We start from the raw sequence: 13564 nt of genomic DNA, 5'->3' as shown, positions 1-13564 counted from the left end.
GGCTTAGCAAAAATTTCTTATATCACACCAAAAGCATAATCCATAAAGGAACAGATAGATGATACTGGACTTCATCAAAATTAAAACTTCTTCTCAAAAGACACCGTTAAGATAATGAAAACACAAGTCATAGACTGGGAGAAAATATTGGCAACCATGTATCTGATAAAGGGGTTGTGTCCAGAAAATATATTGGCTCAAATCTCAATAGTAAGAAAACAAATAATCCAGTTCAAAAATGGGCAATAGACTTGCACAGACACTCCACCAATGAAGATATATGAATGGTAAATAAGCGTATATGATGCTTATCACTATTAATCATTAGGGAAATATAAATTAAAACCACAATGTGATATCACTACACACCTATTAGAATGGATGAAATTAAAGATCATATCAAGTTTTAGTGAAGAACTTTTATACACTTTTGGGGAATGTCAAACGGTACAGCCACTTTGAAAAATACCTTGGCAGTTACTTAAAATTTTAAACATTACCTACCATAATATCTGGCTATTCCACTCCTAGTATTTACTCAAGAGAAATTAAAGCATATATCCATACAAAGACTCTCATGTGCATAGCAGCTTCAGTAACAGCCAAAAACTGGACACAACCCAAATGTCTTTCATCTAATGACAGGACAAATTTTGGTACACCCATACCATGAAATATTATTCAATAATATAAAGAAAATCGAGTACTGATACATGGAGCAAAATGGGTCAGTCTCAATTATGCTATGTGAAAGAAGGCAGACAAAACAAGTACGTACTGCATAGTTCCACTTATGTAAAAGAATACACAGTTATGCATGACTTATAAGCATGATCCTACTGCACATATGGTTTTGTTTCCTGCTTTTTCAATTACCGTAAGTTAGAAATCCATTTTTATCACTCAGATTTTGGGAATTCTGAATACTATCCATGTTTATAGCCGTAGCATTTATAAAACTTCGTTTAATGAGTCTCTGAAAAATCATCTGTTACAAAGCCAATAGAAAACTTTATATAACTGTACATTATTAAAGCGTAACACTGTTCCTCAGTAATGTCTTGTGTGTGCTAGAACAATTTTTTATTTGACAGTTTATTCTCTGCGATTTTCTGGTAGGGTTTTAGCAGCCACAGAAGAGAAGACCAAAATGGAACAGTCGAACTTAGAAAAGTTGGAGTTAAATGTCAGAAAATTGCAGAAGGAACTAGACCAACTAAACACAGACAAACTCTCACTGCATAAAGACATTTCAACAATGCAGCAACAGCTACAAGGTATGAAGCAGCAGAACAGAAGTGATGGGAGTTTTTGCTATGTTAGATTCTTTTTTTAATTGTTTGATTTTTCTTATTACAGAAGTAAGTCATGCTAATAGGACATGGGGTTTCTTTTAGAAGTGACAAATTGTTCTAAAATTAGATTGTGAAGATGGTTACACAACTCTGAATATACTGAAAGTCATTGAACTGTACACTCTAAATCAGGGTGAAATACATGGTATGTGAATTGTATCTCAATAAAGCTATTTAAAAAAGCAATTCATGTTCTTAGAAATTCTAAAACATTGCAAAAAGATAAAAACAAAAATTACTATTGTCCTCACAGGTAATTCCTAATAACAGTTTGATGACTGTCCCTCCAGGGAAATGTATATGTGTATATATAAAATGTATATGTATATGTGTATATATAAAATGTATATCTGTATATATAAAATTTTGAAAACAAAGACACAAGTAACATCTTTATTACCAAATCTTTATTAATATTCACAATTATTTACTTAGGAATTATTCATAAGTAATTCTAGCCAAAAATATACTTGTTGAGCTTTTACTGTGTCTTAGGCATGATGCTCAGTGTTTTATGTGCATTTTCTCATTTAATCCTCATAACACTTTTATGATGCAGAAACTGCTGTTTCACCCATTTACAAATGTGTCTTGCTCAAGTGAGAAGTGACTCACTCAAAGTTACACAAAGTCAAAATCAGGATCCTGAGATACACATAAAATTCATTCCCAAGTCATCTTCCTAGAAGGTTGTACGAGTTTACCTTTAAAATAGTTAGAAGATACCTTTATAAAAATCATATACCTCATCAACCCTAGTTATCTTTAAAAAAAATTTATTGTGAGGTTTTAAACATGTAAGTCTTTAAAAGCCTGGGCTCCAAGTCCAGAACTAGGTTGTGCATGTAACTCTGTCTTTTGGTCTTTAATAAGATAGTGTGGAACAATCATACATTTAAGAGAAAAAAGTTAAATTTTTTCCACTTTACTTTTTTGGGGGCTGATGAGAATCTGGAAAATGCATATATAAATGTTTCTTATTTTATTAAAATTTCATTTCTGTAGAAAAACGAGAAGAAGTAAACACACTACAGGAGGAACTTGGCAATGTCCAAGACCATTTGAATCTAGCTGAACAGGTAAGCTTAACAAATGTACTCATATAGTATTATCCTGAAAGCATGCAGATGATTGGTTAACATAACAAAAATATCAAGTAGTCTGGCTTCTTTTCACACCAGCAGGTCCCATAGGTCCATTTATACAACATATACATCGTATAAATAAAAAGTTTGGTGCTAAGGGAAAATTTATTTTAACACTAGAACTCTCGATTCAAAGTTTAACTCAAAGCTAGTAAGGGGAGTGGTGACTAGAACAGCGCCTGATTCCTTGGAGCAGGTCCTCTGAGGCTTCAAGAACCAGATGGACCTTCTCTGATTCTTGCCACAAGCAAGTACTCCAAATCTGAGCCCTGTCTTGTCAGATGTTGACTAGAGAGGATTCTTGGCCTTTGTACTGATGATCTTTTTAAAGGTAATTTGGTGTTTTCCTGTGATAATAGTGCTATAATGTTGACTTTGAAAGAACCTCAAGCAAGTTGTAGGTTTCAGTTTCCTCTATGTAAATTAGGGGTTGAATTAGATGCTCTTCCCTCTACCTTTAGGATTCTATGTTTCTAGGATGTATAAAACTTTTTTTTTTTTAAGATTTATTTTTATTCTCCCTTCCCCCATTGTCTGCTCTCTGTGTCTATTCACTGTGTGTTCTTCTATGTCTGCTTACATTCTTGTCAGGCAGCACCAGGAAACTGTGTCTCTTTTTGTTGCGTCATCTTGCTGGGTCAGCTCTCCGTGTATACACCACTCCTGGGCGGGCTGAGCTTTTTTCATGTGGGGTGGCTCTCCTTGCGGGGTGCACTCCTTGTACATGGGGGACCCCTATATAGGGGACGCCCCTGCGTGACACAGCACTCCTTGTGTACAGCAGCACTGCACGTGGACAAGCTCACCACACAGGCCAGGAGGCCCTGGGTACTGAACCCTGGACCTTCCATTTAGTAGGCAGATGCTCTATCAGTTGAGCCACATCCCCTTCTCATAATCAAAGTAATTCTATCTTAAAAGTCTTACCAATATTCTTATGAATATGTTTATGTTGTTAGAAATATGGTAACTTTTACAAAAACACTTGATTTGGGTTCCTTGAAGAAAAAAGTATTTTTTAAGCTCTGTAAATATTTTAAATAGTAACAAAACCATGATTTTAGGTTCATTTTCAGAAGCAGTTATACCTTACATTTTTTCTTAATCCCCTCAACAATCCTGTGAGGTGAGTGTTGTTTATTCCCCTTTTAGTGATCAGGCAACTAAAGCTCAGAGTGAATCTCTTGCCTAAGGTCACGTGCTTCTGACATCTTTTGTCATCATTTTTTAGACATTAAAAGGAGGAATGACAATAATTAGAGTTCTAGATACCTTTCTACAAGTTTATTGGGATAATAAAGGATATGAAACTTTTAAGATTCTCGTTTTATCAGACTTAGTAGATACTGGGTTGGCATTAACCACTGGTAGTAAAGTTGGCTTTGTGAGTAGTTGCAATCTGTTCTTTCACCTAAAGGATCTGCTTCATACCACCAAGCGTCGGGATGTTCTGCTTATTGAACAGACCCGGCTCCAGAAGGACATTAGTGAACAGATAAAAAAGGCTGAAGACTGTCAAAAAGAAGGAGAAACAAAACAGCAACAACTGCAAGTCCTTCAGAATGAAATGGAAAAAAACAAGCTCCAACTAGTCCAACAAGAAATGGTACTACACAATTATGGTTTTATATAAAGGGAAGCTTTTGCTACCGGTGTGACCTTTTTAAAACTGCTAAGAGGTATCTCCCATGGGACTAGTCTCCCCTTAACTCCCCTGTGTAAGCAGAGTGGATTTTATTCTAACTGTTCGAATCTCTCGGTGTTAATGCTTATAGACCATTGGTTCTATAAAGACCCTTAATGCCATTTGCTGCTGGAGTCCCCTCCTCAGCTTGCTAGCCAAACAGTGTTTCAGTGTTTCAGTCCCTGCTTAATCTCCACCTTTGTAAAGAGACCTCACTCTGTCTTTTTCGTGTTTCCTATTGAACTGAAATCTTTCTTATGTCCATGAAGTTTCCTTCATCTGAGACATTATTATTTTATGATTAACTAAGGTTGTTCTCTATTAAGATGTTTCAGAGACTCCAGAAAGAGAGAAAAAGTGAAGAAGAAAAATTAGAAGCCAGTAAACTGACACTGAAGGAGGAGCAACACCAGCTGGAAAAAGAATTAACGGAGCAGAAAAGCAAACTGGATCAAGTGGCCACAAAAGTGCTGGTGGCTGAAGAGCGTGTCAAGAGTCTGCAGGAAGAGGAGAGGTGGAGTGAAACCCTGGAGAAGACCCTTTCCCAAACCAGTACGTACTCTGGAACATTGCTCTGATGTTGAGGGCCCTCCTGGTTGTCTTGTAACTATGTAAAGGAGACCCAGGCCCCAGCCAGAACCCAGAAAGGAGGCAGGAAAAGCAAAGCAGGAAATGTGGGACCTCATTTGATCCTCATAACCCTGTGAGATGAGGAAACAGACTCAGAGAGACAGAGGAAATTTGTATCTTTATGGAGATGGAATTTGATCCTGGGGATTGTTTGATTCTTAAGTCTTTTTACTTTATTGTTTTGCCTTCTTCAAGAAAATGGAACATTAAGGTAAAGCAGTGCCAAAAGATACTCTAAAGGCTTTCTATGAAGTACATGATATATGAGCTTTGGGAACAATGATTCATTTCTTCTCAATAAGTCAAATAATACTAACAATCCTACTTCTATCCAAATTTGACATAGCAATTGGTATCAAAATACAGTTATTTGCCTTTGGGTTAGTTTGCTCTCTCTTGAATGATATATAAGTGAAGTTGACATGGGAATCCAGGGTTAACATTGTTCTCACACCAATACTCTTTGCCTTTCTTAAGCTGCAGGGTTTATTATGTTCAGAAAATGCTGTTGTCACTCCTAATGAGCTCAGTGGCCTTAGGGATCCTCTTTCCCTAAGAACTCTTGATAAACCCAAACCCAGTCATGTCTTATGACAATGAAACTTAACAAATATGCAGAGTAGAGTTTGATCATGGAAGAGATGTTGAAAAGTGCGGTCTGGGCGAGGTGTTACTTCTAATAAGGTGATTAGAAAAATCCATTTTAATTATTTATAAATGTTATTTATTGAATACTCACTATGTACCATGTCTTTGCATACATAATTCTCATTGAACACCAGAAGATGGGTTCCTCATCTATAAAATGGGGCTCATGCCATAGGGTCAGACTCCAAATCCTGTGTTCTTTCCACTGAACTGCCTCCTATGAAGGAAGTACACCTGTGCCTCTCTCTGTTAAAATAAGGTTTATAAAGAACATTTCAGCAGTCTGTTTCGTGTACCCCTGCACCTCAGAAATTGGTGGTGTGTTAACTCTTTGTTCTCAGACTTGAAAGGGAAGATAATAGTTGTCACTTTGGACTCAGACACTCCAGTAAACAATTACTTCAAAAGGCACCTTTATCTGTGCCTTTATCCAGCCCTCTGGTGTGGGTCAGGGTGGATGTGGAAGATGTAGTTACGGAGTAAAGTGCCTGAGTGGGTGGCATGTTACCCTTATGTAATCTGCCCACAGCCCAGGGCCTCTGGCCAAACTTACTAAATGAAACCGTTCATTTCAGAACGGCAGCTTTCAGAACGGGATCAGCAATTAATGGAAAAGTCAAATGAACTTCTGGCTCTCCAGAAAGAGACGGACTGTATGAGGGCAGACTTCAGCCTCCTGCGGAACCAGTTCTTGACAGAAAGAAAGAAAGCCGAGAAGCAGGTTGCCAGCCTAAAGGAAGCACTTAAGACTCAGCGAAGCCAGCTAGAGAAAAATCTTCTTGTGAGTACCTGCTCCCCTGGCAGTTTTTATGAGGTAATAATGCATTAAAGTTTTTAAACTAAAACACTGCCTCAATGTAGAGGTAAAGAATTTACCCATGAACCAACACTTAACCCAACTACTGTTATTGGTGTATTTTACCCATAATCTGCACTTTAAGCTGTGGTCATTTCCTGACACTAGGCTGCAGCCTCAGAGAAGCCCCATGTCTCACAGTGTCAGCACAAAGTAGAGAGCATTCTCTGCTTGCAAGCCTCTGCTTACATTCAACTGTGGGGCAAGGCGGAGGGTCTTGGAGAGAGCTACTGCAGACATTTTTACACAGCTGCAGTCAGTGCTCACGCTTTTTTCTCATCCTGCCCTTTTTGTTCAGCATTAATCAATCATTATCCTAAACTCAGGATACTCACTCAATTTACCATGCTTTTATCCCTGAAATAAATTTTTGGAGGTGATATTCAAATGAGTTCTCAACAGGGGGGATGTCAAAGGAGCAAATTTCTCCAACACCCCTGGAGGAATTAATGAAGCCCTATTATGGAAAAGGCACTTTACAAACATGAGTGTTTCCCAAAGGGTGATGTTAGAACTAGTGATAGGCAAGGGGATTATATAGTATATAGATGTCTACATTTTAATCCTCCCAATAACCCAATGATGATAGGTAACATTGTTCCCATTTTAAAGACAATTAATGGACATTCAGAAAGGGAGAAGTAACCTGTTATCAAAGGTAATACTGCAAATGGGATTTAGACGTTGGGCCAACAAAGTCCGACCCAAATTTTCTTCCAGGACAAGGACGACAGGTAGGGTTATCCCATTTCATAGCTAGAGAAGCTGAGGCTAGTGAAGTTAGATAGCTAGGAGTGTGTCAGCCAGCAACCCACACCTCCACATACTGGACCTGAGTCATTTTCTTCCTTCTTTACTGTTATACCAGGAACAAAAACAAGAAAACAGCTGCATGCAGAAGGAAATGGCTACAATTGAGCAGGTGGCCCAGGATAACCATGAACGGGCCAAGCGCCTGATGAAGGAGCTGCACCAGATGCAGCATGAGTACACGGAGCTCAAGAAGCAGGTATGTGTGTCTGGGCGCCCCAATGAAGGGACAAAAAAAGACTCAGTAAGCACCCTCATTCCCCACAGGACTCAGACATTTTATGGTTTTTAATAACACTTTTAAGAGATGTACTGCTTTGTGGAAGGTGTGAAAAGCTGATTTTAAGAATGTTCAAGTTGAGTCTATTTTTCTAGTTTTAAAATTTAGAAATGTACTTCACAAAAAAAAGTTTTTGTCAAAATACTTTTCTTTAAAAATATTTTATTGTGCTTATATACAACATAAAATTTCCCATTTTAATCACTTCTAAGTATACAATTCAGATTCACAATGTTGTGCTACTATAACCACCACCCATTACCAAAACTTTCGCATCACCCCCAAATAGAAACACTGTACCTATTAGATATTAACTCCCCAGTTCCCCCTCCCCACTTCAGCTCCAGTAACCTGTACTTTGCTGTCTCTATGAATGTACATATTCCAGGTATTTAATATAAGTGAATCATAAACATGTCTTTTTATCTTACTTTACTCAACATGATATTTTCAAGGTACATCCACGTTGTAGCATGTTATCAGAACTTCATTCCTTTTTACAGCTGAGTAATATTGCACTGTATGTAAATACCACATTTTGTTTATTCATCTTGGATTGCTTCTACCTTTTGGCCAGTGTGCATAATGCTGCTGTGAACATTGGTATACAAAAATCTGTTTGTATCCCTGCTTTCAGTTCTTTGGAGTATATGCCAAAAAGTGGAAGTGCTGGCTCATGTAGTAATTCTGTGTTTAACTTTTTGAGGAACCACCAAACTTTTCTGAATACTTTTCAATGAATTTTTTAGGTTAATTTTTGAAAGAAAAATGATCTAATACTTCAACATAGAATTGTATCATGGCCCAAAGGCCTATTTTATGTCAAATACAAGTCTACAAGTACCAAACCTCCAGGCAGGAGAAAATGGCTCCAGGGAAACCTTTGATATATCTAATATAACCAGAATGAGTATGTAAAACCAGTGCAGATTTGGAATGGTAAAATCTCTAATCCTAGACACATCTGGGCCACTCCTGAACTCTAGTTGGGCTGCTGTGGCCCTGCTACATTTTGTCCTTTGGTACCATGCCACATGGCTATTCCAGTTTCATCTGTGCCTCCCTGGTCCTGCACATACCCTTTGGTTAAAAAAATTAAAAAAAAAAAAAAAAAAAAAAAGATTTAATGTCTCCAAGCAGTTAGTGGTTCTAGATGCTTCTGCAAACTTGGTGGGGCCATTGGCAATAAGTATGAGTCTAATACCTTTGCTTTTTACGGGATGGGTCACATAGTCTCAGGTATTAAATACAACCTCAACCTATAACATTTTAGAAAACCTCTAGACTGTCCAAGCCACTAGATTTTTCATTTATAAAATGAAAGTACTTGACCAGATTGTTTCTAACGCCCCTTACAGCATTAACATTTACAGAGAATCTAGATCACTTGTTTCAGTAAATATTCCTTTTTTTCATTGGCAGTTTAGTCATTGTAGTTGCCGTTTATTGGATACCACTAGGTATTTCATGTGAATTCTCATTTAGTTCTTACATTTCTGAAAGAGAGATATTTCCATGTATAAATTAGGTAATAGAGGTTCAGAAGTTAGCTAAATTGTCATAAGTTATACTGGTGATGTTTACTGGAAATGAGATTGGAATCCAGCTCTAAACTCTAAAGAGATTGACTTCTGTAGAGTAATACATCTTCAAGAAACATTATGCAAAAGTTACTCCAGTTGAAATGACATTAAAATCATTTACCTGGTAACTTAAAGATACTTGGGTATTTGAAAATTTCCAAGTTTTTACAGTTCTAATAATCACAGTAGTTGACATTTGTACATCTCTAAATAATAATGCATTAAAGAGCTCAATTCCAAGTCTCAAAACTTTACATAATGGGATTTACTATTTGATTCTCTCACTCTTTAGATGGCAAACCAAAAAGATTTGGAGAAAAGACAAATGGAAATCAGTGAAGCAATGAGGACACTTAAATCTGAGGTGAAAAATGAAATCAGAACCAGCCTTAAGAATCTCAACCAGTTTCTTCCAGAGCTACCAGCAGATTTGGAAGCTATTTTTGAAAGAAATGAAAACCTGGGAGAATTGGAAAGCTTGAAAGAGAATTTTCCATTCACCATGAATGAGAGACCAACACCTTTTGAAGAAAAACTGAACTTTCCCCAAGTACACATAATGGTAAGGGTTGATCCTGCTCTTCCCTGGAGTTCATAGAAAGATAATTTTGGCTTTTAGAAGACTGGTTTCCACCCTCCCCCAGATAAGCTAAACAACAGATTTAGAGGTGGTGAGGGAGAGGGAAAAAAGACTGGTTAGTTCATGAGAGTGTATTTAGTGACTCATTGACGTCTCCCTTTTTGCTATGAAAAAGGACGAACACTGGCGTGGAGAAGCACTCCGAGAGAAACTGCGTCACCGTGAAGATCGACTCAAGGTTGCCCTTTTAAAAAAACAAAAATACAGTATGAAATGCTGGGCACACTGGGGAGAGAGAGGGAAATTCCTTACATTGACATACAGTGCTCTCACATTCACTCCATTTCAGCATTCAATGCAGTATATAGATTATATGGTTATGATCAGAGAAGTTGGCATTAGTAAATGGCAGGGTCAGTATTCATAACCACTTTATCTGGTGTTAAATCTAGTGTTCCTTGCCCTAATTAAAACTGATAGAACCTAAATATTTGGGAGAAGAAAAAGGCAATGATAATACGGAGATCACAGGCTAGAGGTTGGGGGAAGGATTAGGAATACTGGATAAGTAGGCTTCACTATCAGATAAAGAGTTATTTGGCTTAGAACATTCCACAGGCAGCTAAATATAGAAGTCTAGGATTCAGGGATGTGTTGCCTAAAGATTTAGGAGTTAAGAGTATATATGGGCTGAAATATGAGTGAAGCTGCAATGTGAGATCACCTAGAAAGTGAATGTAGAACAAGAGAACAGGATGCATATTTGGAGAATAGCATGGGCTGAGGGAACAGTGCTGCAGTACAAAGGAGAGATCCATGCCGTCCAGGGGTAGCCTGTAGCCTTATGACTACTTAAATTTAATTAAAATTACGTAAAGTTAAAAATTCACTTCCTCAGTTGTCAGATTCAAGTTCTCAATAGTCACATTTGATTAGGAGCCATTGAATTGGACAACAGAGATGTCAGAACACTTCTATCACTACAGAAAATTTGTGGGGCAGTGCTGCTGTAGACTTTGAGAGAATAATTTCACGGGTACAGCATGGAGGAAAGCCAGAAGGCAGCCTGGGGTTGAGTATTTAATAAGTGGTGAGGAGACACTGAAAATAACAAAGTATAAACTAAACTGCTAAATCATGGCAGAAGAGAGAGATGAGGCAGCAATTAAAGGGGGAGGCAAGGGACGCAGAAATCTTAAAGCATTATTACAAAAGGAGAGAACAGACTGAGAAAAGGCCGGGTTAATGACAGAATGGTAAAAGCTTATGCACTGAAAATATCTATTTAGCACCTGCTATAGTATTTCTTTTTTAGGACAAGAGCATTTTAAGCAGCCATTCCTAATTTATGGCAGTTAGATTTACCTTTTAAATGTTAAACATGAAGCTGAGTAATAGTTACGGTACATTTCTTCAATGTAAAACCCTAAATTTTATCATAACACTTTTCAGGCTCAACTTCGACACTGTATGTCCAAGCAAGCAGAGGTATTAATTAAAGGAAAGCAGCAGACAGAGGGCACTTTATACAGCTTGAGGAGGCAAGTTGACGCTTTAGGGGAATTGGTCACAAGCACCTCTGTAGATTCAACATCCTTGTCACCCAGTGTGTCTCAGCTGGAGTCTTCACTTGCTGAGGATTCTCAACTTGGACAAAGCCAGGTAAAAGGAAATCTCTTAACGAGGTTTGAAAGCTTTGGGCTGTGTAATCTAGATTTAGAACATAAATGCCACCTTTACACCTCTGGAAAACTTGTTTTAGCAAAGACATTTTTTCATAGTTCCTGGGAAGACTGGAACCAGCTGGTTGGTAGATGTAAAAGCTGATGGCTTGGGAAATTGACTGAAAGTGGAGACTGGACAGCACGATCAATATAAAGAGCTGACCTGTGAGTTAATCTGAGTCCAAGTTTAGTTAATCAGTCTCCCTATGGCTTGAGGAAAGACATCTAACTGTACCTACTATTATTCCTCAGCAAATGCAATATGCAGACTTGGCCCTTTTAAGCCATAAACCTCTTTAAAAAAAAAAAAAAAACACCTGAATTTTATGTAAGGTTTCCATATGGGCCTTAAATAAGGTTAATAACTAATTTAGAAGGAACATGAACTATACTCACAGTCAAGTAAATCCTAACACAGTATCACTGTCAGACACAATAGCTACCATTTTGGAGCACTTACTATACATTTTACATATATTATCTCATTTAATCTTTACATCCCTGGGAGATAGGAATTACCCCCTTTTACAGAAAAGGAATTGTGTAAAATAACAAATGACTTTGTCATTTGTCACAACAAGTAGCAAAACCAAGACTTAGGGGGTAATCTATGTCCTTTGCCACGGAGTAGTATATTGTGGTTGAGCCATAAGGAACATTCAAGGACAACTGCTTCTTTAAAGGCTCTGGGAAAGCAAGTGACTTCCAAGGTCACACAGCTAATTAGCAGCACAACCAAGATTTGAATATGATTACCCAGCACCTTCTGTGAAAGGATAAGTCAGGTAAAGGCCAAAACCATCATGAGACTCAGGACAGGGCTGTAGGGTAGAGAATTTTGAGAGGCACTAGGCACAGATAAGATTGGAGGTGCAACAGGCCAGCATAGTGGAAGAAGAGTCCAATTACCATTTCAAGACAGCCAGAGTTGAGGTGCTCTAAAGGCAAGCAAGAAACAGCGGCACGGTTAGAGACATGATGGATAGGGTGAGAATGTTAAAATTATTTAGGAACCTGAGATAGCAATACAGGCCTGTATGGGATAAAAGCCTGAACTAGGTTGGAGTTAGAGGGCTGATTTCTGAGCTTAATTCTATCCCTTCTTTTCAGAGCTCCTTCCGACAAGTTCTACAAGGGCCATCAGAATCACCAGACCGTTACCTACATTGATGCCATTCCCAGCTTCCTGCTCACAGGGTATATGCTGCAGAGATCTTGTAACTAGCACTTTCAATGAGAAGATCTTGAAATTCTAGCTTATCATACAGAAACAGTCCCTGAAGAAAAATAACCTTTTCTCCTAGAAAATTTTGTACAGCAATTGATCTTAAAAAGGATTTTTCCAGAGAGGTGCTCAAATATATATTTTACTTATTTAGCCACCATGCGATCATTTAGTTCTCTAAGTTTATTTAAAACCCATTTTTACCATTACAAGTATCATCTTTCTACCGTTTTGTTCTACTGTAAGAAAAGAATGGCTCAGCTAGATGAGGTGTACAACTTGTATAAATACATCTGAGAAAATACCTTCTCTACTACCTCATAACTTCACAGTTGAAATACCACTTGGTTTTTAGCAAGATCCAGGGCCTTGAGAAGCTGAAATTCCACTGTAGTCTATTTCATTTTTACCATTAATGCCATTTTCAAGGTCTTTGTGAATCACGTGTGCATGTGGGAATACTTACATATATATACAATTTAAACCAAGGTCCTAGGTGACTGAGGGTTGTGGTTTTTTTTAATCTTTGGAATACATTTTTATAAAACCATTGCTGATTTTAACTGCACATTTGAATCTGTAAACTGGTAAATCTACAATACAAAGAAATAAGGTGTACTTAAAGCCTCTCTTCATTTATATAACGTCAAGAGTTATTTTTGGATTTTGCTTAAAATCTATTTTCTTATGAAAATAAAAGATAAAACAAACTTGGGTCTATCATCTCACTTTTCATTTCACAGATCAATCAATTGTAAAGCCTTCCAAATTTTCACCTTAATTCCAAGAGAATGGCAGTCTTTCAAATGTTCTACCATCTTCTCCTGGAGGTTGAAGTATGTTGTACCTACCACTAAGTTTATTTCATCATTTGGAACAATTATAAAACTTTTCCTCAGCCAAAAATATCCTTAGATGGAAAGGTAGAACTTTGTTCTTTGGAGACTCTGATCTAGTGGTAAATTCAACTGTATTCAGATTTTATAATTGTAAACTATTATAAGGGCTCAACTCCATGATCTGTACATTATTTCTTTAAAAACA

At 37.5% G+C, this 13564-nt stretch overlaps 1 protein-coding gene across 2 annotated transcripts in view; it reads left to right on the top strand.

Moving 5' to 3' along the window:
* Nucleotides 1-13230, top strand: part of CNTRL (centriolin) — a 138409-nt gene extending 125179 nt beyond the window's left edge. For both annotated transcript variants that reach the window (XM_004483561.4, XM_058302462.2), the window contains exons 34-43: nt 1120-1277; nt 2361-2434; nt 3918-4106; nt 4511-4736; nt 6038-6243; nt 7187-7327; nt 9284-9553; nt 9747-9809; nt 11024-11233; nt 12406-13230. In XM_004483561.4, coding sequence (XP_004483618.2) covers nt 1120-1277; nt 2361-2434; nt 3918-4106; nt 4511-4736; nt 6038-6243; nt 7187-7327; nt 9284-9553; nt 9747-9809; nt 11024-11233; nt 12406-12465 — 1597 coding nt within the window. In that variant the 3' untranslated portion in view covers nt 12466-13230. The remainder of the gene's footprint in view (nt 1-1119; nt 1278-2360; nt 2435-3917; nt 4107-4510; nt 4737-6037; nt 6244-7186; nt 7328-9283; nt 9554-9746; nt 9810-11023; nt 11234-12405) is intronic.
* Nucleotides 13231-13564: the final 334 nt, after the last annotated feature.

This window comes from Dasypus novemcinctus, chromosome 8, assembly GCF_030445035.2.
Source record: "Dasypus novemcinctus isolate mDasNov1 chromosome 8, mDasNov1.1.hap2, whole genome shotgun sequence".
Taxonomy (NCBI): Eukaryota; Metazoa; Chordata; class Mammalia; order Cingulata; family Dasypodidae; genus Dasypus; species Dasypus novemcinctus.
Note: the sequence above shows the minus strand (reverse complement) of the source record. Positions and strands in the feature narration are given on the sequence as shown.